General features: G+C 33.9%; 1 protein-coding gene across 1 annotated transcript in view; it reads right to left on the reverse strand.

Annotated features, from left to right (window-relative positions):
- Positions 1-309: 309 nt before the first annotated feature.
- Positions 310-25,672, reverse strand: part of mirr (iroquois-class homeodomain protein mirror) — a 148,385-nt gene continuing 123,022 nt past the window's right edge. Inside the window, exons 4-5 of the mRNA XM_072537946.1 lie at positions 11,516-11,820; positions 310-1,878 (exon numbers count right to left, since the gene is read on the reverse strand). Coding sequence (XP_072394047.1) covers positions 1,181-1,878; positions 11,516-11,820 — 1,003 coding nt within the window. The 3' untranslated portion in view covers positions 310-1,180. The remainder of the gene's footprint in view (positions 1,879-11,515; positions 11,821-25,672) is intronic.

Consider the following 25,672-nt stretch of genomic DNA (forward strand, 5'->3'; position numbering starts at 1 on the left):
CGTTGTTCGTTACATTCTTATGTAGAGGTTTGGGATTGCTGTCAAACTATGAAACGCATTTAAAAAGGGAGACTACTAAGACGTAATGTTAATTTTTTTTCTTTTTGTAAGAACTTTCTTAGAAATTAAAAAAAAAAACTTACCTTTAAATCAGGGCCTCGGTAAGACTCAGTTATTACCTTCTTCTACAATTTTTTTTGTTATTACTATAGTATATACTGTAACTATTATATGAACAATTCGACGATTTTTCATGTTTAGTTAGGTGGTTAGGAAACTGGTAAGGCGAAAATAAAGCACAAATTTATTTAAATAATGAACGAGTCACTTTATTGCAATGCCAGTACACGTTTCAAAAGATGGAACTATTCACGAAGATATGTCTGACAATATCGCGTGCACCGGCTAAATTTAGTACAATGAATGCTAAATCTTTGAATATTCAGATCTGTCGATCTAATAAGTAGATTATTCTTATTATTACACATTATAATAACAAATATTTTAATTACAATTCTATACTAAGTAAGGTACATACATAGATACAAGATTTATACTGCTGCGCAATGGCAGTCTGGGACTATTTACAATTTTCGCAAACTAAGGCAGATCTTCAGGGTGAAATTTTAAGAAAACAAGATTCACTTAATATTATCTTTTATCTGTTTTATACCATACTACTTTCAAAACCTCATTTGAAAGTATTTTAAAATATTTGGAAACATAATGTCTACTTTGATAATTTTTGAATAATTTATACAAATTCACTCATTCACTCATAAGCCTAATGCAGTTTAAAGAATTATAATAATTTAAGAATAAAATATAATTACAAGGAAGTTAATACTAAATAAATAATACTTTTTTAGTTTCCAAACATTCAAACGACTGCGAACATTTTTTTTTCACATTATTAAAATGTCTAATAAGTTTCAAAATTATAGCGAAGCTGAAAAGAATATGTACGAATTGGAAAAATCATGAAAAGAAAAAACAATCTATGAATCTTGTTTTCGTTAATTTTTCCATATATTCAGTGCCATAAACTAAGGAACCAAAAGGTATATATCACATTTACTGTACAGCACACTAAGGAGACAAGTGTCCGTTATTGTCCACATGGCTTTTGCACACTCAAAGAGGTAGATCAAGGCCACAATCCTGCCGCCACTAAAGGAGGTCAGGCCTTATTCAAGGCCACAGGTTTAATTGGGGTCTCCGACCCAGATGATAAAGAGGATGTAGAAGACGGTGACATTCTCGATGCAGTGGTCAGGCCGAGGGGAAGACTGCTAGCGCTAGACGTGGCTGCAGCGACACTTGCTTTGGTAAAAATGGAAGGAGTGGATTGGGCAACACTTGCACTAGCGTTTTGCGCTGCTATTAGGTTAGCCCCTAAGGTTCTTTGGTAAGTTTCCAGGAGGGTGGCGTCGGGGGATCCTCCACTAGCTGCTGCCAAGTGTTGCGCAGCCGCAGGGTTATAAAGACTTCTGTAAAAATCGTGTGGTCGGGCATACGGTGCCGTATGTAGTCCAGGCGGAGGTAATCTTGTGCCCAAAGGGGGTACTAATCTTCCTGCCGCTGTGGAGTACAAGGTAGAAGCTGCGGAATGTGGGGGTCCATCGCTTTCTTTACTTGCCATGTCCGCCAATGACCAAATTCGCGGTTTAGTTGAAACGGAGGCGGAAAGTTGAGGTGGAGAACCCGATGATCTAGGTGGTAAGAAGGCAGGATGAGGTGGTCTTTCATAAATTTCAGGACTGTCAGGTCCGCTATCAGGTCTCGATTCGCTCCATTCGCTAGCCGTATCAGCTGCTAAACGCGAATGAGGTGGTCGGTCGCCATCTTCACTAGAAGCCGTACCAGAATCTTTGGAATCTGAAACAAGGAAAAAAGATTAAGTATATAAATAATTAATTTTAAATTTTGCTGTATAAAACCGTAAATAAAATTATTCAAAACGCACAAAAAAGACTGATATTCAATGAAAGGTTACTCCACAAATAAAACGTGTATTGAATAAAGAAAAAAAAAGAGTTAGGACGAATAATGAGGACAGGTTTATATTATTTCCAAGTATAAATTATTTCCGTTTCTAATAGCTATAACGAAGTAAACAATCTATTCTTGAAATCAGTGATAATTCTTATAAACCCATTTCGGTTTTAGTGGTCTTTTTATGATTAATAAAATAAAAAGTAGTTTATTCATACATCTTAATTTAAGCAAATTCGGAATAATTTTCGTTTTATTTTTGTTTAACAACGAAAGAAATTAAATACGGTAAACCTAGATAACCAGTATATTTAAATATTTTTAAAAATTATTATAATACTTTCAGGTGAAAATTATATTCAAAAAAGTTATGTAATATTATTATCAATGTACATTGAGACAGATTACATAATTTATTTTGCAAAACAGAATAAATGTAGTTGTCAAATTAGTGAGATAATTATTTGTCTATTCGCCCATTCTCTTTCGCTAAAGATATCAGAAATTTATTTTTTCAAATTATGTACCGTTTGACCCTAAAATTGACAAACAACATTAATTTGTTATCATCTAATTATCCTATATATCGTTAATAATGACAGATACTTGAGACTTCTCTTCTTCTTGTAGTGGTTTCGGATGTTGGCGACCATCATGGCAATCTGTACCTTGCACACTGCTGCTCTAAAAAGCTTGATGATTGTTGTGTTAAACTACGTATGTAGATTATTCCGCCAAGAAATGCTTTTCCTTCCTGGATCTCGTTCTTCTTCCACTTTTCATTGTAAAATTAGTTGCAGCAATCCATGTCTTTTGCTGTTCATCATGATGTGACCTAAGTATTCGATTTTGTCTGTTTTTATTGTGGTTAACAGGTATTTTTCTTTTTGTATCCTTAATAAAACGTCCGTATTAACAATGAGCTCGGTAAAATATATCTTTAGCATTCGACGATAACGCCAATTTGGAAAACCTTAATCTACTTGAGACATTCTAAATTCAGACGAATAGCCTGATGAGAAATGCTATTAAGATCTTGTTGAAAATTATATATAATCGAAATATGTAAAATAATGAGATTTAGAAAATCCCTTAATCAATGGAAAGAAGCCCGTTTAACCACAATCGGCAAACCAGGAAAAAACAGCATTTTTCCACAGAACTACTGGCCTATAAGCTTACTGCTAGCAGTCAGCAAAATTACTGAAAGAGTAACACTTTTAAAGATCGAAAAGGAAACAGAAAGACTACAAGTTTTACCAGAAGCCCAATTCGGATTTCGATCCAGATAGCAGGTTTCAACGATAGACGGTATATCGGAGTAGCCTTCCTAGAGTTAAGCCAAGCATTCGGTAGAGTCTGGTATAAAGGAAGCAATGCCATGATAGATGTACTATCCTCGTAATTCGCAAGCTAAAAATTCAGAATTTGCATAGAACCTATCCGAAGTTGGAATTCCGGAAGCAGGAGTACCACAGGGAGCTGTTCTGTTTTCACTGCTGTATTGCGATGAATCAAAATCTGATGAAAGTGGTCCAAGAAGTGATGGTAAATTTCAGTGTGCTTCAGTAAATTTACAATCACAGTTATTTACACAAGCTGAGATACATAATTTAGTAAGAAATTTGGGTTTAACAAAGAAAAAATTAGAATTGCTTGGCTTAAGATTAAAAGAAAAGAATTTATTGTCGCCTGGTACATCTATTTACAAATACAGGTACAGATATCAACAGTTTGCTCAGTTTTCTAGGCAGAAAGGGGATTTGGTCTACTATCATGATATTGGTGGTCTAATGAATGGGTTTGTTATTGTGTATAATGAAGATGATTGAAGGGATTTTATAGTCTCTTCAAAAACAAGTTTAAAAGCTGTACTCTCAAACAATGGGAACACTTATGCTTCACTTCATTGCTCATTCAGTCCACATGAATAAAACATATGAAAATCTTGACACAATTCTACAGAAAATCAGCTATTCAGCTCACAATTGGATGATCTGTGGAGACATAATAAATGTTTGAGTGCTACTTGGTCAGTAAAAGTGATTTACAAAGTTTTCATGTTTTATTTGTGAATGGAACAGTAGAGCAAGAGATAAACACTGGTCCACAAAACAATGGCCCATAAGAAATGTTTTAACACCTGGCGAGGAGAACGTTTTATACAAAACTTTGGTAGATCCAAAAAAGATCCCTCTTTCGCCTCCATGTATTAAGTTAAGCTTAATTAAACAGTTTGACAAGGCCCTGACTAAAGATGGAAAATGTTTCAAGTACTTCAGTGGAAAGTTTCTCCATCTATCAGAAGCCAAATTAAAAGAAGGTGTTTTTGTAGGACCAGATATTAATAGAATGATGTTCAACTCCACCTTTATAACCAAGATGACTACTAAGGAAAAAAAACTTTGATTACATGTAAAAAAGTTGTAACCAACCTTTAGGTAATGTGAAAGGCCCTAACTACGAGCTTATAGTAGCTAATTTATTCTTCTTCTTTAAGTTCCATCTTCTATCGAAGCTTGAAAATCATCATGGCTATGCGGACTCTGTTGACTGCCGCTCTAAAAAGTTCTGCACTACTGCATTCAAACCATTCCCTTAAGTTTTTAAGCCAGGATATTCTTCGTCTTCCCACATTTCGCTTTCCTCGGATTTTGCCTTGCATAATAAGTTGTAATAATGCGTATTTTTGCCCTCTCATCACATGTCCTAAGTACTCAAGTTTTCGACTTTTGATAGTTAATATCATTTCCGCCCCATTTCCTATCATTCTAGTTACTTCCACGTTTGACATTCTTTCAATCCATGATATTCGTAGGATTCCTCTGTAACACCAAAATTCAAAGGCGGCCAACTTATTCAGATGGATTTGTTTTAGTGTCCACGCTTCCAAGCCATAAAGTTGAGTAGTGAACACGTAACATCGAAGCATTCTCAGGCGTAGTTCCAACCTTATATCCCGACAACAAAGAAACTTGTTAAGTTTAAAAAATGATGCACGTGCTATTTCAATGCGTGTCCTAATTTCTTTGGTTTGTTCTACATCTGATGTTATCCATGTTCCTAAGTATTTATAGTTATTAACACTCTCAATTGCAGTATCTTCAATAGTCAATTGGATATTTGCATGTGCAGATTTAGTCATGATCGTGCATTTAGTTTTCTTTAAATTTATCTTCAGTCCGTACTCATGACAGCGTTCATTAAGGCGTTGCATTACGCTCTGTAAATCATTGTTGTTATCCGTCATTATTACTGTATCGTCTGCAAAACGTAAGTTATTCAAAACTTCTCCATTGATAGATAAACCTTCTATTGAGTCTGAGAGCGCTTTTTGAAATACCGCTTCACTGCAAACATTGAAAAGTACTGGGGACAGCACGCAACCCTGGCGGACTCCTCTCTGTATTTTAATATTTTGGGTGTACTGGTTGTCAACTCCTACTTTGGCAGTTTGATTCCAATATAAGTTAGATATAATTTTCATATCACGACTGTCAATATTTTTGCTTTTTAATATATCTACCAGCTTTTTATGTTGAACCTTATCAAATGCCTTTTCAAAGTCTACAAAACATAAGTACATGTCCTAATTCATGTCCATGCATCTCTGAGCCAGCACATTCAAGCCGAACAAAGCATCTCTTGTACTCATACAATTTCTAAAGCAAAATTGTGTGTCACTAATTTCATATTCAAGAGTTTGAACATTTCTGCTGTGAATTATTTTCAAAAATGTTAAGTGTGTGACTCATTAAAGCTATTGTTCTATGATCTGAGCAAGTTGTTGCACTTGGCTTTTTGAGAATTGCTACAAAGGTCGATTGCAGCCATTGTCTGCGGATTGTGGCAGTCTGATATATTAGATTAAAGAGTTCAACCATTACATCAATAACATCTTCATCGATGAGTTCTAATAATTCGATTGGCACATCATCTGGTCCAGTAGCTTTACCCTCTTTTGTGTTTTTGGTGGCATAGATGACTTCTTCTCTTAATATTGGTGGTCCGGTATCCACGGTGATTTCTAATGACAGTTCTTCTCTTTCATCATTAAATAGTTGTTGGATGTAATTGGTCCAGTGACATAATCTCTCCTTCATATCAGTAATAATATCCCCTTTATCATTTTTAAGAATATTCGTTCTTGTACGTTTTCTAGAACCTGTCATTTCTTTGCTGCTAATTTGTCCTGCTAATTTATTAGATAAGTTTAAAGATTTGGGATGTCTATTGATCCTCTATATCTACTTTTTGACTACACATCTTGACTTTTTGTCTGAAAATCTGAGTGATGTCAATAAAGAACAAGACAAACGATTCCACCAGGATATCAAGGTGATGGAGAAACGATACCAGGGACGTTGGAACACCAACACGATGGGTAATTACTGTTTTACACTTCATCGGAAACAACAGAGTGCCTCGTATAAGAGAAAAAGCTACTTGAGAATTTTTACAGGAAAAAGAAAGAAAATAAAAAAGCATTGACTCCTGAAATGATTGTATAGACTATTACAAGATAAGAATTATATAGAAGGTTTTATTCTAATAATCTATCATTTTAATGTATTTCGGTATTTTGTCTTTTTTAAATTATTATAATGTAGAATAAACCGGTGTTATATTATGGGAAAACTGTAGGTAATACGTAAAATCTGATTATTTTTTAGCGCCAAAAAATACATAGGATTCACATAAGTTTGTAAGAAAAGTTTTATAATTTTTTTTTTATTGACCTGTGTAATTTTAAACAATAAAAATGTTTATGAACACTTTTGAAATGAGCGCGAAATCAATTTTCAATGAAGAATTGATTTTTTCATTCTATAATGTATTAAAAATTCTATTCAACCTAACTTATTCGGCAACGAAATCACAGCTATATAAAATAATCACCCAGCGAAATCAAAAGTAACTTCTTAAACTACATCCGTTATACTTTATTATATTTTAATAGTGTTTTTACGAGAAAACACACACGAGAAATATAAACATTAAAAATTTTATTAATACATCTTAATTCAGTTGGCCCGTTTTCCTTTTTAATTTACTTGGTGAAAATATAGGGTATACTTTTTTATAGCGATCGTAAAATTCAGAACGGCTTCTTTTGGGCTCTTAGGTGTGAAGTATTGTTTACACCTCTCGAATCTACATATAATGAATGTAATAAAATATTTTATTTAACGTAAACAGTTGCCGAAAGAGTCACTGAACCACGGCGTGTTTTCTCATTAGATATTTAATTGATAAGTGGTGAAGGTTAATAGAGTGTTTATGTCTATAAAAAATAATTAGGTGTTTTGTGTTTCAATTCAATCGCCATCTATTTCTCGTAATTTACGGTCGGTGCTTAACACGTAAACAGTTTTGCTAAACAACAAGTCTTGATCTGTCAAGAAGTCTCGGTCGTCGGGCAACTTTGATGTGAAATACGATGCTATGTCTGTGGCTCATTTGAAATAATATATTCCGGTATTTAAAGTAATGCATAACTAAACTTATCCAATTCTGCGCACTTAATGAGCTGCGAATTAATAATACTTTTTTATCCTCATAACCGAACAAAAGAGTACCTTCAGTATTAAATTAGATATACACTATACACACTATAAATAGCAACACTACTCGCCGTCGACTATTTTTTGTTTCTGTGTTAATTCTGGACAACAGTGTCTAGATTTATTTTCTGTGTTTTTTGAGGGGAGACCAATTCCTTGCATACAGTAAATTCGTAATATTGTTAAAAATTTTAAGAGTTGATATTGCCTTAAAAATTGCAGTAAATATCACGCTCAAGAAGTGTCCCCTAAAAAATTTGAGGTAAGAGAATACTGGGATACACAAATGTGTGCAACAATCGAGGTAGATTCAAGTAGTAGCGTAGTAGAAGTAGAAGCATTGCTAGAGAGTTAGATGTTAGCAATGATACTGTAACAAAAGTATGGAAGAAGCACGGTTACAAGAATTTTAAATATTCGAAAACGCAGCAGCCTTATCCAGACGACTACTTTCGAAGAATGGAGTTTTATGAAACTCTAATAACGAGGGCTAATGATTAACCAAATTTTATTAAAAACATTTTATTCACTAATGAATCTTTTATTGATGAAATGCGATTTTATTTTTAATTCAACCACAAAAAATTGTTTAGACACATATATAAGGGGGTAAAGGAAAATGACATATGGCGCAGAAGATATAACTTTGAACTGTACACAGCATACAACGAACCCGAGATCATAACATCCATAAAGATCGGACGTCTGCGCTGGATGGGCCATGTTGAACGAATGTTGGAGACTGAAACACCAAAACATATTATGAGACAAACACCAGTAGGAAGAAGGTCAAAGGGAAGGCCCAAACTTAGATACATGGAACAAGTGGAACAAGACCTGAAAACACTTAAGATTACCAACTGGAAAAACAAAGCAAGGAACAGAACAGAATGGCGGAAAATCCTAGAACAAGCCAGGACCCAGAAAGGGTTGTCGAGCTACTGATGATGATGATGACAAAAAATTGTTTACATTATTAAAAATCGATACAAATACACCACCTTATAAAGGTCAGTGTATTTTTATCGAGTTTATGTTATAAGAAATGAACCGGGCATACGTAATGAAATCCAAAATCGACGGACGGAAATGTATATCCCATGCATTATTATGTGTTACTAAATGGTTTTCTCGTTTTCTGTCTAGCTGTCGGACGGGATCGGAGAATTACAATTAAGTAGATCGGAGAGGCAATGTTGCCGATTTTAGCGTTGTATGTAGTGTGCAATATCTAATCCAAAACTTAACGTACTGTACTTCTGAGAACACCAGAGAAAAAAGTCAACCAAAGATTACGTCATTCAAAACAGAAATATTTACCCTTCGAAAATATTAGATGTAAGGGTTCTAAACTTGGCAAACACAGGAACCAATCACATCGTATTAGCTTAAACACGGAGTTGTGTACAAAGAAAAATAAAGGTAAAGCCGTAATTGCTAAAAAACTCAATATTGAGTTCTTCAGCGACGATGCTACGAAATATATTATATGCCAACAAAGACTAAAGACGAGTTAAGATTTCTGTCACATAATAATAGCTTGAATGTTAAAAATGCTTCCCTTGCCATTTCTAATCGTATCCTAATCTCCTAGTCTGGGTTCTATTCAGTTAATATAGGCTTCCAGATCTTTATATTTTTTCACTCTCTCCGTTTGCTGCCCATACAGATGTATGATCCATTTAGTTTCATTCGCTATTTCCATCGAGTAGCTCCTCCACATTCTTAGCCACAAGCACCGTGTACCTCCAAATTTGGTACTGTTTATTATTTCGCCATTAATAATATTTCCTTTTTTTGTTACCATAAGGCTTTTTCTAACCCCTCTCATAATCGGTATATTATTTGTCTCTATCTCGTTTAGCTTTAATATTACTTTCTAATTACTATAGCTGTTACGTCCCTCCACACATATTGTTATTTTTTTATTAATTAAATTTCGTTATTTTATTTTATATTTAATTCCTACTTAACGTGTGTGTATGTCTTCTGTGTATTTCGGACTACACGCACCTCAGTCTTGTAGAAGACTCTGGCCCCTGAATTCCCCTAGTGCACTAAGGAGTGTTAGTTCAACATCACAGGTACCGTAATTTAATTGCATACACACACAATATAAATATTAACTGATCAATTTTACATGTAACCTATTTTCATATAAAAATAATACCAGCACCTAAATAAACATTTGAACAAGTGTTGACACTCATAGTAATTAAATTTGTCCATGGTCCTCTGATTCCAAATTGAAATTCATTTAAAGTAATTATTATATCCTGTCAGTAATGATTCAAATGCTTTTTCAGTGTTAAGACCTGGACATTTTCTTAAACTAGAACCTTTAAAGATAATTCACGATCTGGATTACAGTGATGTTCATTTAAATAGGCTAAGTCGTTGGCAGTTGCTACATGCAGACTTTTGCGAATATGGAGCAGGGAATATTTACATACTCTTCATCAACGCACAAAGTGGCATAAAAATGAGGGTAATCCTAATATAGGTACACTCGTACTAATACGCAATGAGACCAAGCCTCCCTTATAATGGCAAATAGGTCGAATTAAAACTTTAATTTTCGGACAAGATAGTATTACTTGCGTAGCTATCGTACAAATCGCTAATGGTGAACTTAGGCGACCTTTAGTGAAGCTATGCCCTATATAGACTAATAATTCAAATATGCATTTGCTGGGTGGGAATGTTACGTCCCTCCACACATATTAGTATTTTTCTTATTAATTATTTTTTATTTTCTTTTATATTTAGTTCCTACTTAACGTGTGTGTATGTCTTCTGTGTATGTACGCAAACTAATACAGTCCTGTACGCACCTCTTCTATGAGAAAGGAAAGCGAAGCTATTTCGGACTACACGCACCTCGGTTTGGTATAAATTAATGGTATACACACCCCAGTTTTTTGGCAAAAATGTGAAAAGCAATGTTACAATAAAATAATAAGAATAGAATGAAATACTAATAAAGTTTAATATAATAAATTCGTTTGGAATATCACAGACTGCATCCAAAATTTCTCATAAAAACGTACTTATGGATGATTTGTGGCGACTACAGATAAATATTCTAAATTTTTAAAAGAGTCTCCACTAGTTATATATAGAAGTGTTATTTGCAATTTAAGTTTGGCCTATCCTTAATAGCGCTTCCCTCATATTTAAAATTGTATTTCTAAGCAAATTTTTAAAATCTTCACGGTACTTGAGAGATATCTTTAATTAAATTAGTATGAGTAGTTCTATGTTGACTTAACTCCCTTGTAAACCATTGCTTTTTCTTTCTTTCTCTTGCCAAATTTTGTGAAATCCTGTCTGCTATTACTCCACACATAACTTGATACACTTTCTTAGCAAGCTCTGCATATTTGCCTCTGAAGCAAATATTTGCCGTGTTAACTCTCTTCAGAAACGAGGCCTGACCACGGTCGTGAAGGTATTTAGATTCGTGTCACCCAGAGACGCTCGTGATTCACTATCCATGTCAACGCGGCTTAACGCTCATGGATATTTATTTACAAAATCTGCTTACTGAGTTTTTAAGTATAGTACGTCAGACGTATTTCAATCAACAATAAATTTCTGTGATAGAGCCTATAGGGATCCAATGTTTTAAAGATCTATGCATGAAATCGAAGAAAAGTGAACAATTTGATAAACAGAAAATTTTGTGTTCATCAGAATATCGAAGAATAAAAACAATAAAAGAACACATTCTTATAACTAGTCATAGAAATGGGGAAATTGATACCTCTACGCCTTGAAGGTCTTACGTAATTTATAAAATTGGATTATTTAAAATTTATTTTTGACGCATTTAATAATAAATTAATTTGTTATGTACTTAATGTTACCATTAACTTTTTTTTGTATGCCAAATCCAATCTAGATTATTTTTAAGTACTCTACAACATTATAAAAAATAGTATAGCCCAACTCACCAATTATATCCTTTCCATCAGTACTTTTATGATCATGGTCGTCGTCATCGTTGTTGTTATCATCATCCTCGACTCGATTCCTCGGTTCCCACGTCATCTTGTTTTCCTTTTTCAGTCTTCTTCTGGCGTTAGCGAACCACGTGGAAACTTGTGTCAATGTCATTTTGGTGATAATCGCCAACATGATTTTTTCTCCTTTTGTCGGATAGGGATTCTTTTTGTGCTCGTTGAGCCATGCTTTAAGAGTACTTGTTGTTTCTCGGGTAGCGTTTTTTCGCCTAGCACCATTGAGATCCATTCCGTATCTGAAACAATCAAAATATAGTTGTAAAAAAGATAAACTAATTTAAATCAAAATAAATAATTATCTCGTAAAAACGGCATAGGTTAAGCAAATATGTTTTCTATCACATCATAAAAATAAATAAAATATGTACGTAAATGTCAGTTACTGAGAAATACCAACAACAAAACTAAAATAAAGCTTTAATTATGGAAAATTTTCGAACAACGCTACAGATAACATAATAGAAAGAGACAAAGCAAAGAGCAGTAAATGCAAAAAACGACACAAATCCGGTCATTCTAAAAACAGTAGTTTTACACCAAATTATCGGAACACTCCACATTAATAGTTAAATACATATTAAAAGATATTTATTTTACAGTGACTTAAGAGAAGAACTTTTATTATAAAGTTTATTGCGCGTGTGGGAAGAAATAGATATTAATAGGCTTTTAGCTTTATAGTTTTAAGAGGCAAGTAATAAAATTATTGTGGAATGGAATTTTAGATTTATTTTTGTTAATTTCTAAACTTAAATAATTAACAGCATTCATTTAATTTTTCGTAGCTAATTATTCAAATCATTTGTAACGTTATAAACGTCACATGTTTGTTGTTTTTCTTTAAATAATTAATTTATTCCAATTACTGATTTGTTAACTTTCTTCTTTGTTTTTTTTGTAATAATTGGCGCTCAATTTTTGATTACTAAATATTCTGCCATAATCTTTTTAAATTTTCAGTTATTTCGGTTCTATTTCCCCTATCTATACCATAGACATATATATAATGTCTATGACCTACTTACAAGTCGATACAAGATATTTGACAGTTCACAACTCTTGGCTTCTGTCATGTTATCTTTACTTCTAAATTATGAAGGTGGTAATGTTTTTTTTGCATCTTTTGTTAACTTGAGCTGATGTTTTAGTCCATAAATTCATTTGTAATATTTAAATCTCTTCTGGGGTAAGGACATATTTATATTTGTACTTGATCATTTATTTATATTTAATATTTCACGAATATCCAATCTCTTGTGATAATTTCTTATATTTTTTTTGGGGGCACAACCTAATCTACAAACCACGTATCATTTCCAACTTTTGGAAATTATTGTATTTATTTCGTATCATTTTTATTTTTCTGATAAGTCTTTTACATATGGTATTGTTGTTATTTTCAAATCCCTTCTTTTGAGCTTTTCTTGATCACGAGGTGGCGTTTTGGAAGCTGGAAAAAATTAATTATATTTCAATTAATTTCAGTTGAAAAAATTGTTTTGAAATAAAAGCAATTTTTCATACCAGCAAGTTTACTGAACGAATTAAACTAGTATGTATACCATACCAGGTACCGCTATATACAGATCACGACATTGTTTTATTGTCCATACAACACGATGACAATCGCTGTGACATGTTACCCCCAATCCCCACCAAGTGTTACAACAGTTAAAAATACCTTTTAAACATTCCTAAACTTCAGGCTGTGTAAACAGTTGTAAAAAGTGTCATGAAGGTAATGAACCACGTGTTAGACCTGTTGATGAGGGCATCAAAACAGGGATATTGATATTTGTGCTTTTGTGGAAGCTAGTGAGCCCTGCAATAGTATACAAATTGCTAGGGAAAATAATGTCAATCCTCGAACTGTCCAGCGAGTTCTCAAAAGGAATGGGTATCACTGTTTTAACCAACACAAGAACTGTTTCCGGAAGATAACTTTAGGTGGATGGAGTTTTGTGAAATTATGTTAGATAAACAGAATGAAAATGTACACTTTTTAAAAAATATTTTGATTTTTGACGAATCTTCATTTTCATTACATAAAAAACGCAATCCATCCATTGCAATAAGCACCTCAGTGTTGCAGTGCGAACGCAGCATCCGCAAAAGTTAAATGTTTGGACTGGGATGTTAGACGACGATATTGTCGGTCCATTTTTTATCGGTGCAAATGTAAACGAGCCCAAATATTTACAACTTTTACAGAATGAGATCATTCCGGCAGTTCGACGCCTTCCCGTTAATTTTCAGGAGGTTTATTTCCAAAGGATGGGTGTTCGGCTCATAACTCTAGAGCAACTATTGACTTCCTCGATCAAACGTTTCCTGATCGACTGATAAGTACACTTGGTACAATTAAATGGCCCGCTAGATCCTGTGACTTAGCGCGTAACGATTTCTTTGTTTGGAGTTTTCTCAAAGAAAACATTTATAGGGATCAGTTTGAAAGGACCACAAACCTAGTCGAATTAAGGGCAAAAATACTTCATTTCTCTGCAAGCATTACACCAGCCCTACTCCAAAATAGGAGTAGAAATCTGTATGACAGATTTGATTACTGTTTAGCACAAGTAGGTGGAATATTTGAGCCCTTAATTTATTAATTTGCTTTCCTAATTTTTATTTTTTGTTAGGTACATTTTACGAAGTTTGTAGGTTCTTAATTAGGTAGTATTTTTTATGTTTAAGTTTGGAGGAATTTTATTGTTGTTTTTTTTTAATTTTTAAAGTACAAACGATTCTTATTTTGATTTTTTTTTTGCTTTCTTATTGTTATAAGCTTTGTCCATAAAATTTGTACAATTTTCAGTGACAATAAAGCATATTACTTATTTACTTACTTATTTATTTGTATTGCTATTAAGGCTAAAAAATACCCAAAAAATTAGATTTAGAGCATTATAATAAATATACTCTAGAGATGGGATTGCAATAAATCTTAATTCCTTTGGTCAACAAAACAATGTCGTTATCTGTATAAATATAAAATATATACTTAATTCGTAACTTTTGATGATTTATGTATATTTGCCTCGATACTAGCTTACAATCCAAACTTATCCCTCTATCTCATGCATCATTATTTCAAACTACTTATTGATATTCAATTCTAACCGTCCAACCTGCTTAGTTTCGAGTGTGAAAGGCGTTAGAAAATTGATAACAATCGAAATATTCATCCAACACCGGAAAATAAGAAGCCGGTGTCACACGTCAAGATCTCACTTCTGTGGAAACAGATGTGCCTCGAATATACACATATACAAGCGAACACCTCGGGGATGGATGGATCTAGCAGCCGAAATTAAAATGCGCTGTCAAGGCATATCACTGGAGAAACACGATGCATTTGATTATTTTTGTAGGGATGTGACTATTTGGTAACGGTTATACGGAACTGATATTTAGTGCAAAGTAAATATAAAACTACAGAAAAATATACTACGAGTCATATTAAGATTTATATATAAAAAAATATTATATCACCACACAGATAATTATAGTATAGTTTAACAAACAATATTTGTATAATATAATGCTAAATAAAACATATAGTTTATTTGTATACCATATTCCTACACCAATATTTCACCAATTACATCATAACTAGAATTGAAAATGGATATGAACTTTTAATATGTAATAAAACGTTGTATACAGGTATCATAATTCATCACGTATCTGCTTACATAATAAAACATCAAATTATTATACGTACACGGACCGGAATTGAGAAGAAACTGACCACCCTGAAATATATATATATATATATATATATATATATATATATATATATATATATATATATATATATATATATATATATTGCAGATAAAGAACTATTTTGTTAAGTGACATATGCACTAAAATATACTACAATATGAGTAAACTTTAAGTAAAGGTTAGTAATAAAAGAAATGATCGAAAGTCATAGAACTATGACTATTATTATAATAACTTTACTAAAAGAACTGAAATGATTTCTCATCAATAAATAAACAATACATACAAATATACATCGGTCAAACTGACAGAACGATTTAAAACGCATCTTGGATCACACAATAAATACATAATCCAATTTCAAGGCACAAAAAATACAAAAAAACGGATAGCAATTTTCTTTTAAAACGGTTCTCAAAATGTCTTGGTTACTTAGTGTTCCTGTCCTATGCTTTCCAGGGGTTTTTCATGCATCTTAAACTATAATCTCTCATTTTGGCTTCAACTGATGTGAGATCAAGACGTTGTATATTTATGCATTCATAATTTTATACGTTTTTGTCATCTACTCGTCCATCTAAGAAATCTCATTTCCACCACACGATATCATTGTTATTCTTAGTTTTAACTGTCTTTGCCTGAACTGAATTTGCCTTTCAGTTTTATTGGAAGCAACGGAAAGTTTTTTAGCGATGCTAAAACGCTTATTTCTCTACGCGGAAAATGCGCTTCCTTCCTTTCGGACAATAATAGTACCTTCGTTGGCGCAAAAATGATCTTGTCCATTTTTTTTTAACTTATAGTTCAACTATTAGGGACAATTTAACTCCGAAAGTATTAATTGGCAGTTTCTTCGGCCACAATCACCTCACTTTGGAGGAGTTTAGGAGGCGGGAGTAAAATCTGTCAAATTTTCCTAAAGCGAGTCACTGGCAATACAATTCTTTCATATAAAGAATTTTCCACTGTTTTATGTCAAATTAAAGCTTGCCTTATTTCACGACCACTTTCACTCATGTCTAACGACCCTTTCGACTATCTTCCTCTTACTACAGCACACTTTTTAATTGGATCCACATTGACCGCAATACCCGAAATAAATTTCTTAGATGTCAAGGAAGACAGCCTCAGCAAATTCCGAAGGCTTAAAAAATGATCCAAGATTATTGGACTAGGTGGTTCAAGGAATACATTTCACCCCTCCAGCAAATGGAAGCACTATTTTAACAGTCTTCTCAAAATTGGAAGCCTAGTGACGATAAATGAAGATGGGACTGAACCCTTAAGATGGTGCCTGCCTATACTGACTCAATTACATGCAGGTAGTGACTGAATAGTTCGTGTAGTAATGATTAAAAATAACAGAGGTTGTTTGAAACGACCAGTGACAAAGATGTGCGTCCTACTCACAGGTCAGTAAACTTCAGTGAAACAAACTTTTATATTAACTCATTATTACTTGTTGAACCCCTACAGGCGTTCAAGGGAGGCCACTTAAACATTAAAACTTTGGAGCACCCTCGTATACACGTTTAGTTTCTTCATTTCCAACCTGCAAGGGGCTGCAGGTAATCGCGGACAGGGAGAGGTTGACAGTCATCATTCTCATAACATTAACTATTAGACAAGGACACTAATATTAACTTACTCGTTATATAAGTATTTAACACGTGTTTTTTCTTCAACAATATAGTTTAGTGAAGTGATTTATTTGTCTTTGCTCTAATTCGTTTCCAGTACTGCGAGTACTAATCCAACACTAATGAAAATAAGCAAAAAAAGTAACCATGGATTCTCTTATGCATCCTGCTTCCACATAAAATTTGTCAGCCTCGCTCTCATCTGTCTGCTTTTGAATGTCTAATACTATTATATAATACTTAAAAATTAGTATTGTAACAAACCAACCCCTGACGCTGCGCCTCTAAGGAGCGAGCTGTAATATTATGATTTTTAAACCCCAACCTATGGCATCTCGAGAGTCCTGTTAGATGAACCAGTGACCTGAGTGTGTTTGGTCCGACCGTTTTGTATATATTTTAGTTTTACAGAAGTAAATATGAACAAAGACGTGTACATATGCTTTATAGACTACGCAAAAGCATTCGATAACGTAAAGCACGAAAAGATAATTGCAGTTCTCCATAAGATCGGAGTCGACTACAGAGACATTCGAACAATAGCGAGTCTCTATTGGGGCCAAACAGCTAAAGTGAAAGTAGGATCTACATTGACCAATAAAATTGAGATCAAGAAAGGGGTACGACAGGGCTGTATCTTGTCTCCTATTCTCTTTAATATATACTCAGAAGAAGTATTTAAGACAGCGCTGGAGGAAAGCACAGAAGGCATAAAGATAAATGGAGAAATAATTAATAACATAAGGTATGCTGATGACACTGTGATTCTAGCAAGTAGCATGGAGGAACTGAGTTACCTAATGAGTAAGATACAAAAAACAAGTGCACAATACGGACTCAGACTAAATATCACAAAAACCAAATGGATGTTAGTAAGCAAAACCCAACAACCACCACAGCAACTGATATTAGACAATGAAAGAATTGAACACGTGGATTCGTACATCTACTTGGGAACAACAGTTAACTCAAATTGGGATCAAGCGAAGGAAATACGTATAAGAGAAGAAAAGGCAAGAGCATCGTTCACTAGCATGAAGCAAATTTTCACCTCTAAAAGCCTCACCCTACCTTTCAAAATTCGACTTCTGAAATGTTATGTATTCCCGGTTTTGTTATATGGAATGGAGGCGTGGACAATGACCGCAACATTGATGAAAAAAGTAGAGGCCTTCGAAATGTGGGCTTACCGACGTATATTACGTATATCCTGGACTGAGCACGTGACCAACGAAGAGGTACTACGCCGGATAGGTAAAGAGAGAGAGGTAGGAATAAGTATAAAGAAAAGAAAGTTGGAATACAAAGCACGTGGTGTTCGTGTGTATTGAGGTATAAAAAAATTGCTTATTACAAGCTTAAATTTTTATTTTAAGAAGATCTTTTCGGAATTAAATCATTCCATCATCAGTTAAATAAAAAGTTGTTAAAAAACATTGTATGGCCACTTAAAAAAACTTTCGAAGGACATCCGTATTAAAATATAATCCTCATGGTTTTATCAAGGTAAATACAATAGACTTAACTTATTGATTATTAAAAACTGAAGATGGGGGCATCTTACATGACCCCCTGTAGCTGGTGAAGTTTTTTCGACTTACATTACCTCTGATCTGTTCTGGAGTCTTGGGCTAACTGCTCAGTTAGCCCAAGACTCCAGAACAGATCAGAGGTAATGTAAGTCGAAAAAACTTCACCAGCTACAGGGGGTCATGTAAGATGCCCCCATCTTCAGTTTTTAATAATCAATAAGTTAAGTCTATTGCATTTACCTTGATAAAACCATGAGGATTATATTTTAATACGGATGTCCTTCGAAAGTTTTTTTAAGTGGCCATACAATGTTTTTTAACAACTTTTTATTTAACTGATGATGGAATGATTTAATTCCGAAAAGATCTTCTTAAAATAAAAATTTAAGCTTGTAATAAGCAATTTTTTTATACCTCAATACACACGAACACCACGTGCTTTGTATTCAACAGGTATACTAGCCACTCCTGGATATTTCCACTTCATGGTTTGTTCCAGTTTCACTTTTAAAGTTGGAATACTTGGGTCACGTTATGAGACATAATAAATATAGAGTACTACAACTGATCTTTCAAGGGAAAATAGACAGCAGAAGGGGTCCAGGGAGGAGAAGACACTCGTGGCTCCAAAACTTGCGGCAATGGTTCGGATTGTCATCTGCTGAACTATTCAGATCTGCCGTAAACAAAGTCAGAATAGCCATGTTGATTGCCAACGTTCAGAACGGGCAAGGCACATGAAGAAGAGATGTAAATAGAACACAAAAAGACAGTAATCGCATTATATTTAGTCAGTTAACGTTTAGCTTTTTGTAAAAGAAACACGATTATACAGCTCTATCAAATCATCGTAATTTTTATTATAAAATAAACCCTAAGAACCCTGAAATTAATTATTATTAGTATAACATCGTATACGTTCGGCTACTAAACGTATTAATATGTGATAGTATGTTATTTCGTAATATGATGTTAAGAAATTTTGTAAAATTAATTTTACGATCATTTGATTTAAGGTATTGTTACGAATTGACACATAACCCAGTTCTATCTAGGATTCACTAAACAATATTTTGAACGTTTTGTTATGAACTGTAACAATGACCGGTATTTTCGGCTCGCGGACGTTGTTCAAAAAGAAATAGTGGTATTCCCATCACTAATTTTTTGTAAGGGAACAAGCGGCAGACAGTGTTGGTTTGTGAGGGATGAAGGGGGGTGAAGCGAAGGCTTATAGATGGGAAATTAATAAAGCTGTCAGTTATCAGCGGAGCGACGCATCCGTGCAGAACATTTCAATCTGATGAACCGCCGGCGACCGTGGAGCGGTGATGGTTGCAGACGCAAATGGCGCTTCTCGTTATAGTACGGTTATACGATTGAAAAAATTGGATCACATAAACAATACACATGAGAATGTACCGTAGAAATTAAACGGGAGGTGAAATAAATTAATTGAAGTATTATTTAGTATTTACTGCATTTTCATCCTATTTTTAGTAGTAATCCATTAATTTCCGTAATTTATTATTTATTTAGTTTTTGAGTTACTTATTCGTATTTTTAGAGTATACGTATGGTTAGTGGTCGAATTATTGCTATTTTATAAATATTATATTTTAGTTTATATTCTTCTTTGGCAGTGCTTTATAGATTTGTATTCACATGACACAATTATTCAATTCTTACCCCAGAGCATTAATTTCCCTATTTTTTTCTTCACATATAATTATGTATTACATATCCCATTCATATACAACCTTTAAAAATTATACGAATACGCTGAATTTTGATGAGAATGTCCATTTTAAGACCCCCCAAAAAATGCAAAAACGTTTACTACTCCTACCCCCTGGCTTTCCCGTACAACCCCTTGTAGAGGGGAAAATGGAAAAAATCGATTTATCAAAAATCTGTACGCCGCGCCGTAGAAAAAATGTTTTAAATAAAAAATGTAGCTGAGATAATTTTAAACACGCATATAAGCAATTTTTGTGTAAAATGAACCGTTCTCTCAGAAACAGCACTTGAAGCGTCGGTGATTTTGAATGTCAGTTACGGCCGCAAAATAAAATTTGTATCAACTCGACGGTCAAAATTGGATATCTCTTTGATCAGTACCGTCTTCGCGAAGGCATTTCTCGTGATTTGCGATCGTTTGTAATGTAAAAGATTAAATTCAGCCTTTTTAGGCATATTTCAAATGTCTCATATTGGTTGCCGAAACATAAAATCGAAATTTCATGTTTTAGATGTCAAAGATTAGGCTCTAACAATGGAAATTCTACTACGACCGATCAATGGAAGTGATACATTTTATTGATCTCATGAGAATCGTAAAAAATGGCAAAAATCGCGCAATGTTTATTTATTTAACAGATTTATAGAGACGGACTTCATTTGCGGAAAAATACAAAAATTGTATACGAAAGCTGCATTCTTTGCCTTTATAACGCATTTTGATTTTTGTCGATAGGACACTGATAAAAAGATATCGAATATTTACTGTCGAGTTGATACAAATTTTATTTAAAATTGATTTCGCTCGCGTAACTGACTGTCAAAATCGCCGGTCGCTTCATGCTTTGTTTTTGAGAGAACGGTTCATTCTACACAAAAAGTTCTCATAAACATTTTTGTTCAAAATTATCTCAGTTACATTTTGTATATAAAGCTCTCCTTCTACTAGGGGGTATTTTAGGGGGAAGCTGGTTCGTCTCGTTTTTAGAGGTCGAATCTCTGACGACTTGAATATTGTAGACATTATGATTTTGAATTTTGTAGCGTCTAATTGAACTGTTCTAGTAGCCCTTGTATATGTACCTGACCATCTCAGGTTGATTCGCCCAATATGTAGCTTCTTCCGTAATATGTTCCATGCTTTTCTTTTTCTTGTTGCATTTATCAAAAACGAGTCTGTACATCTTTGGCTATAGTCTCATGAATTTGTAATCTTCCTTGTCATCTCTTTTTTTACAAGGTCTCCATGTTGTGTCCTGCAAATTGTCATTTTAGTTTTGATATGTTTATCTCTCTTTCTCTCTCTCTCTCTCTCTCTGTGCCAACCTTTTTTCCATTCCTAAATGTAGCTCTCTACCAATTCCTTCCGTTTTTCGTCGACCACAAAACGACAACCTCATTTCTGATTTACTAATCTCAGGTTTAGTTCACAGTTCATGTTCTTCACTTTTTTTTGATTTGTTATATTTTTTGGGGTGTTCTTGGGTTAGGTTATGTTTAGTATGACTTGTCGTTTAACCACCCTACCTAAGAGGATTATTGTAGTTCATCCCTAAGTTAAAGTTATCATTTCAGCCCAGCCTTTTTAACAATAAAAGCATATTATGCCCTTGGTGACACTTCTACGAAGTCGTAGAGTTCTGTTGATATTGCAGTTCGATTTTATTCGTGTGCACCTTAAGGCGACAGTGTCCTGTTAAAAGATCTCCGATAATTCGTACATAATTCCTATTTATATTAGTAGATCTTTGGACTTCTTCTTTGAAGGTTCATGTATAAAACCTTTCTAATGTTGAAGACTCATTTCTTCACACCAGTGGTTATGGTTCATCCGTTACACCCAGTCCGATATCGTTCTTTTGGTTTGCATTTTGATATGCCAAGGGCAGGTTCTGGACCTATAAATGTTTCTGTTGTCACTTTCCTGACAAGTAGGTCCGCATTTTTGGTTCCCTTCAATACCAGCATGTCCAGAGTAAACTGATTTTATTACTGTTTCCGATCCGAATCAGATTCTGAAGACTGGTGTAGTAGACTTGGATTGTTACTATAGTTACATTCTGTTTTTCTTAACAGTTTCTGATTTTTACTAAATTCTCATCTGTACTTTGTATTATAGGTTTTGCACTGTAAGAATAGTAAAAAAATGAGATATCTTCGGGAAGTATCTGGAAGCAGAAATATCCAGCTATGGAAACCTTAAAGAAAGGGTAATTAAATAAACAAATAAAAGATCTTATATCTAAAGATGTCTAAGGAATGTCATCTAAAAGAATTATGACTAGAGATCAATTGCTGGAAAAATACCAAACAAGAAGAGACATAATATCAAATAGCCAACCAACAACCAAGTATTCGTAAAATACAGAGTATTGTACGATGGGGAAGATAGAAACGACGGGAATGAAACCAGCATGTTACACAAATGATTGTAGATATTAGGCAGAATAGCAAGATAGTTAAGGCCAACAGGTATCAGAGCACCACGAAGGTGACGAGTTACCTCTTCACCGGTAACTCTTCATAACGGCTTTTATTATTTTTGAAGTTGTCGGTATAAATAAATTAATAGATCTGCATTGATACCAACTACTCAATAATATTTAACCAATAATTCTGGCTTCGGCCAACAGATTATGTTGACCAATATCTTTTCTAGCTCAGCGAATTTGGTTCTGACCTTTTCTTCCATTGTGTCCATTACTCTTATCTGTTTTAGTTCTGTGAACAGGAATCGTTCAGTAACTCATTTGGGCACACTTTTCTGATTCTTTGAGGCTATTGTTGTGAGCTACTTGCATCCTCTTTTGTTGCTATTACTTATGTGTCCCCATGCGAGATATGTGATATATGTGATTATTGGTAGTATAATGCTGTTAATAAATCTTAGGTTGATTTTCATTCCCAATTTTCTTCTGCTACCTGTGAGTCCTCTTATTAGAATGTTGTTCTTTCAAATGCTCACAAGTCTTACTAAGAAAATCTTTACTGAGAGAAACCATGTTACATTCCTTTATCCTTTCAAAATCTAATTACCTATTTTTTATTCCTCCCTGATAACGGGCAGCAGCGATCATCAGTACCAGCTCAAAGAGCTAAGGAAAGGATCTTGTATCGGATTAAAACCAGACTACCACATGCATGACTAGAGCAGTATGAATGATAAAATCCACCCCATAAAAATTTCCTAGAATAGTTACCATGGCAATAGACTAAGATTACAAAAACATTACTCTCATGGTGATGGGATCCCCAGCAGGGGGTAGGACACAGACAACCAAATAGTAGGGTTTCCCAGGTTGTCAGCTAGCGAAAACCCTACGGCCTAAAAAAGAAAACAAGCCATTAACATTTAAGGATCGGAACGGAATGTACGAAGTATGTACGGGAGCGAAAAAACCGATAAAGTTGTAAGAGAGATGAAAAGATTGATGAGTCTCAAAATTTCATATTTTGGTCCCCTCAACACATGGGACAGATATTCCAGTTTTCTTGTTTGTATAGTGGTGATTAGTTCTAATTCATTACCAACCCTCTCCAGTACTTTTTTACTTGTAATTTTATCAGTCCTTGATTTTTTTCATACACTGCGATATAACCAGAGTTTGAAAGTTCGATTATTTTTAAATTCCATTTTTTAAGTCAAGACACAGCTCTAAATACTAATATTGAAAATATATAACATCGAGTGGTACGTAGTCTGATTTCAAATTAAGTTTTCTGTACGTTAGGAGTGGCTTTATTCGTATAAATGCTGATCTGTTAATCTCTATTTGCCTGTTTATTTCTGTAGTACCAAGTACTGATATTTTTCTACTTGTTCTATAACGTTACCATTAATTGTCAAGTTGTGGTCTATATTTTGTGCTCTTTTTGCATTAGCGTTTATAGTAATTCCCATCTCAGCATTATTCATACTTAAGCTTTCTATATTCTCGTTGCAATGATTACAGCAGTGTCATCTGCATATCGTTAGTTGTTAATTAATTTTCCGTTAACGCTTACTCCCGCTTTGATATTATTGAGCGTGTTTTTGACGATTTCTTTAGAATATAGATTAACCAAAATCAATTTTTAATGTATTACATTTCTAATATATTATTATTAATAACCAAAAATATGTTTCTGCTGGGAATGGACTGCTTGGGAAGCTTGGACTGCTTTTTAATAAAATATACATGCTACAGAAGGATTGCAGGTGAAGTATTGCGTATTTTGAAGTATTTTCAATAATATCTTCAAATGTCTTGAACAACATTTGGAAATTAGAGCCCTTTTGACTGCAGTATCATGTTTAAAATGCAAAACGGGGAGGTTTTTAAAAAACCGGAGCGGTTCGCCAGGTTTGTCGCCCCCTGATCGTATTATCAGCTTGTTTCCATAGCAATTGCTAATCGTAGTGCGCCATGCCACGGATCGCTTCTGCACGGAAGACTGCCAATAAGCGTCGGGAATTGGAGGAGCGCGCGCCGATGTTTTATTTAGCGTCGCGACGCGACCCAGCCGCGGCGTGCCGTTTGTTTTCGTCTTTTGTTTTCGTCGTCTGGAGACTAACTGGATTGATAGGGTTGATGTCAAGGGTGTTCGATGCAAGGGAATTTTGAGGAACATTCCGATTTAGGAATATTTGAACTTGATTTGAGTTTATTTTAATGTTCATTAAATAAAAAGACTATTATTGAATTTATCAGAAAATTAGAAATTATACTAAACTCTTTACTTATAAGATTTTTTAATGGCAAATCAGTTTTCTTAAGTTAACTATTATTTAAAAGTTGATAGAGTAGAGTGTTTATTTAACTACATAACAAATACAAAAATATTGTTTGTAGTAGGTCAAAACAAAGTATATAGTACACAAAAAATGATTATAAAACGAAAGTTAACTACATATATACAAACCAGAACACATAATAAACAGAAAAAGCACTTTAGTGGATGTTCTGAAATTAGTCATACATTCTTCTGAGCAGTAAAAACAATATTTTAGAAGATGTTTTTTTTATTATAACTTTATTAAAACTATTACAGCTTAGCTGTTTGATAGTTTTTGGTAAAATATTTTAATAGTTATAACTAAGGCAACTTTTTCTGAAAGACTTAATCTACAGCGATTTGTTCGTAGGTGGTGACAGTTTCGCATATTGTGAACGTGGACATCAGACTGGTTTATTAAATGGGCACGTTTTCTGTGAATTTCAATTAGAACTTGAAATATTAACAGAGTAGGTAGCAGCACAATTTTGAACTTGATAAAGAAAGGCCGGCAGTGTTCTAGATAATTAACCCCTGCTAAAATCCTGATAGCTTTCTTTTGCATTCTAAAAATTTGAAGTGGAAGTGGAATAAAGAAAAACATGTCATTTTTAATGTTTCAAAGTTGACAATCCTTGCTTGTTGGCGAATAACAAATAATGAACAAATGAACTTTTCTTAAGTTGTGAGAT

Source organism: Diabrotica undecimpunctata, chromosome 7 (assembly GCF_040954645.1).
Source record: "Diabrotica undecimpunctata isolate CICGRU chromosome 7, icDiaUnde3, whole genome shotgun sequence".
NCBI classification, from domain to species: Eukaryota; Metazoa; Arthropoda; class Insecta; order Coleoptera; family Chrysomelidae; genus Diabrotica; species Diabrotica undecimpunctata.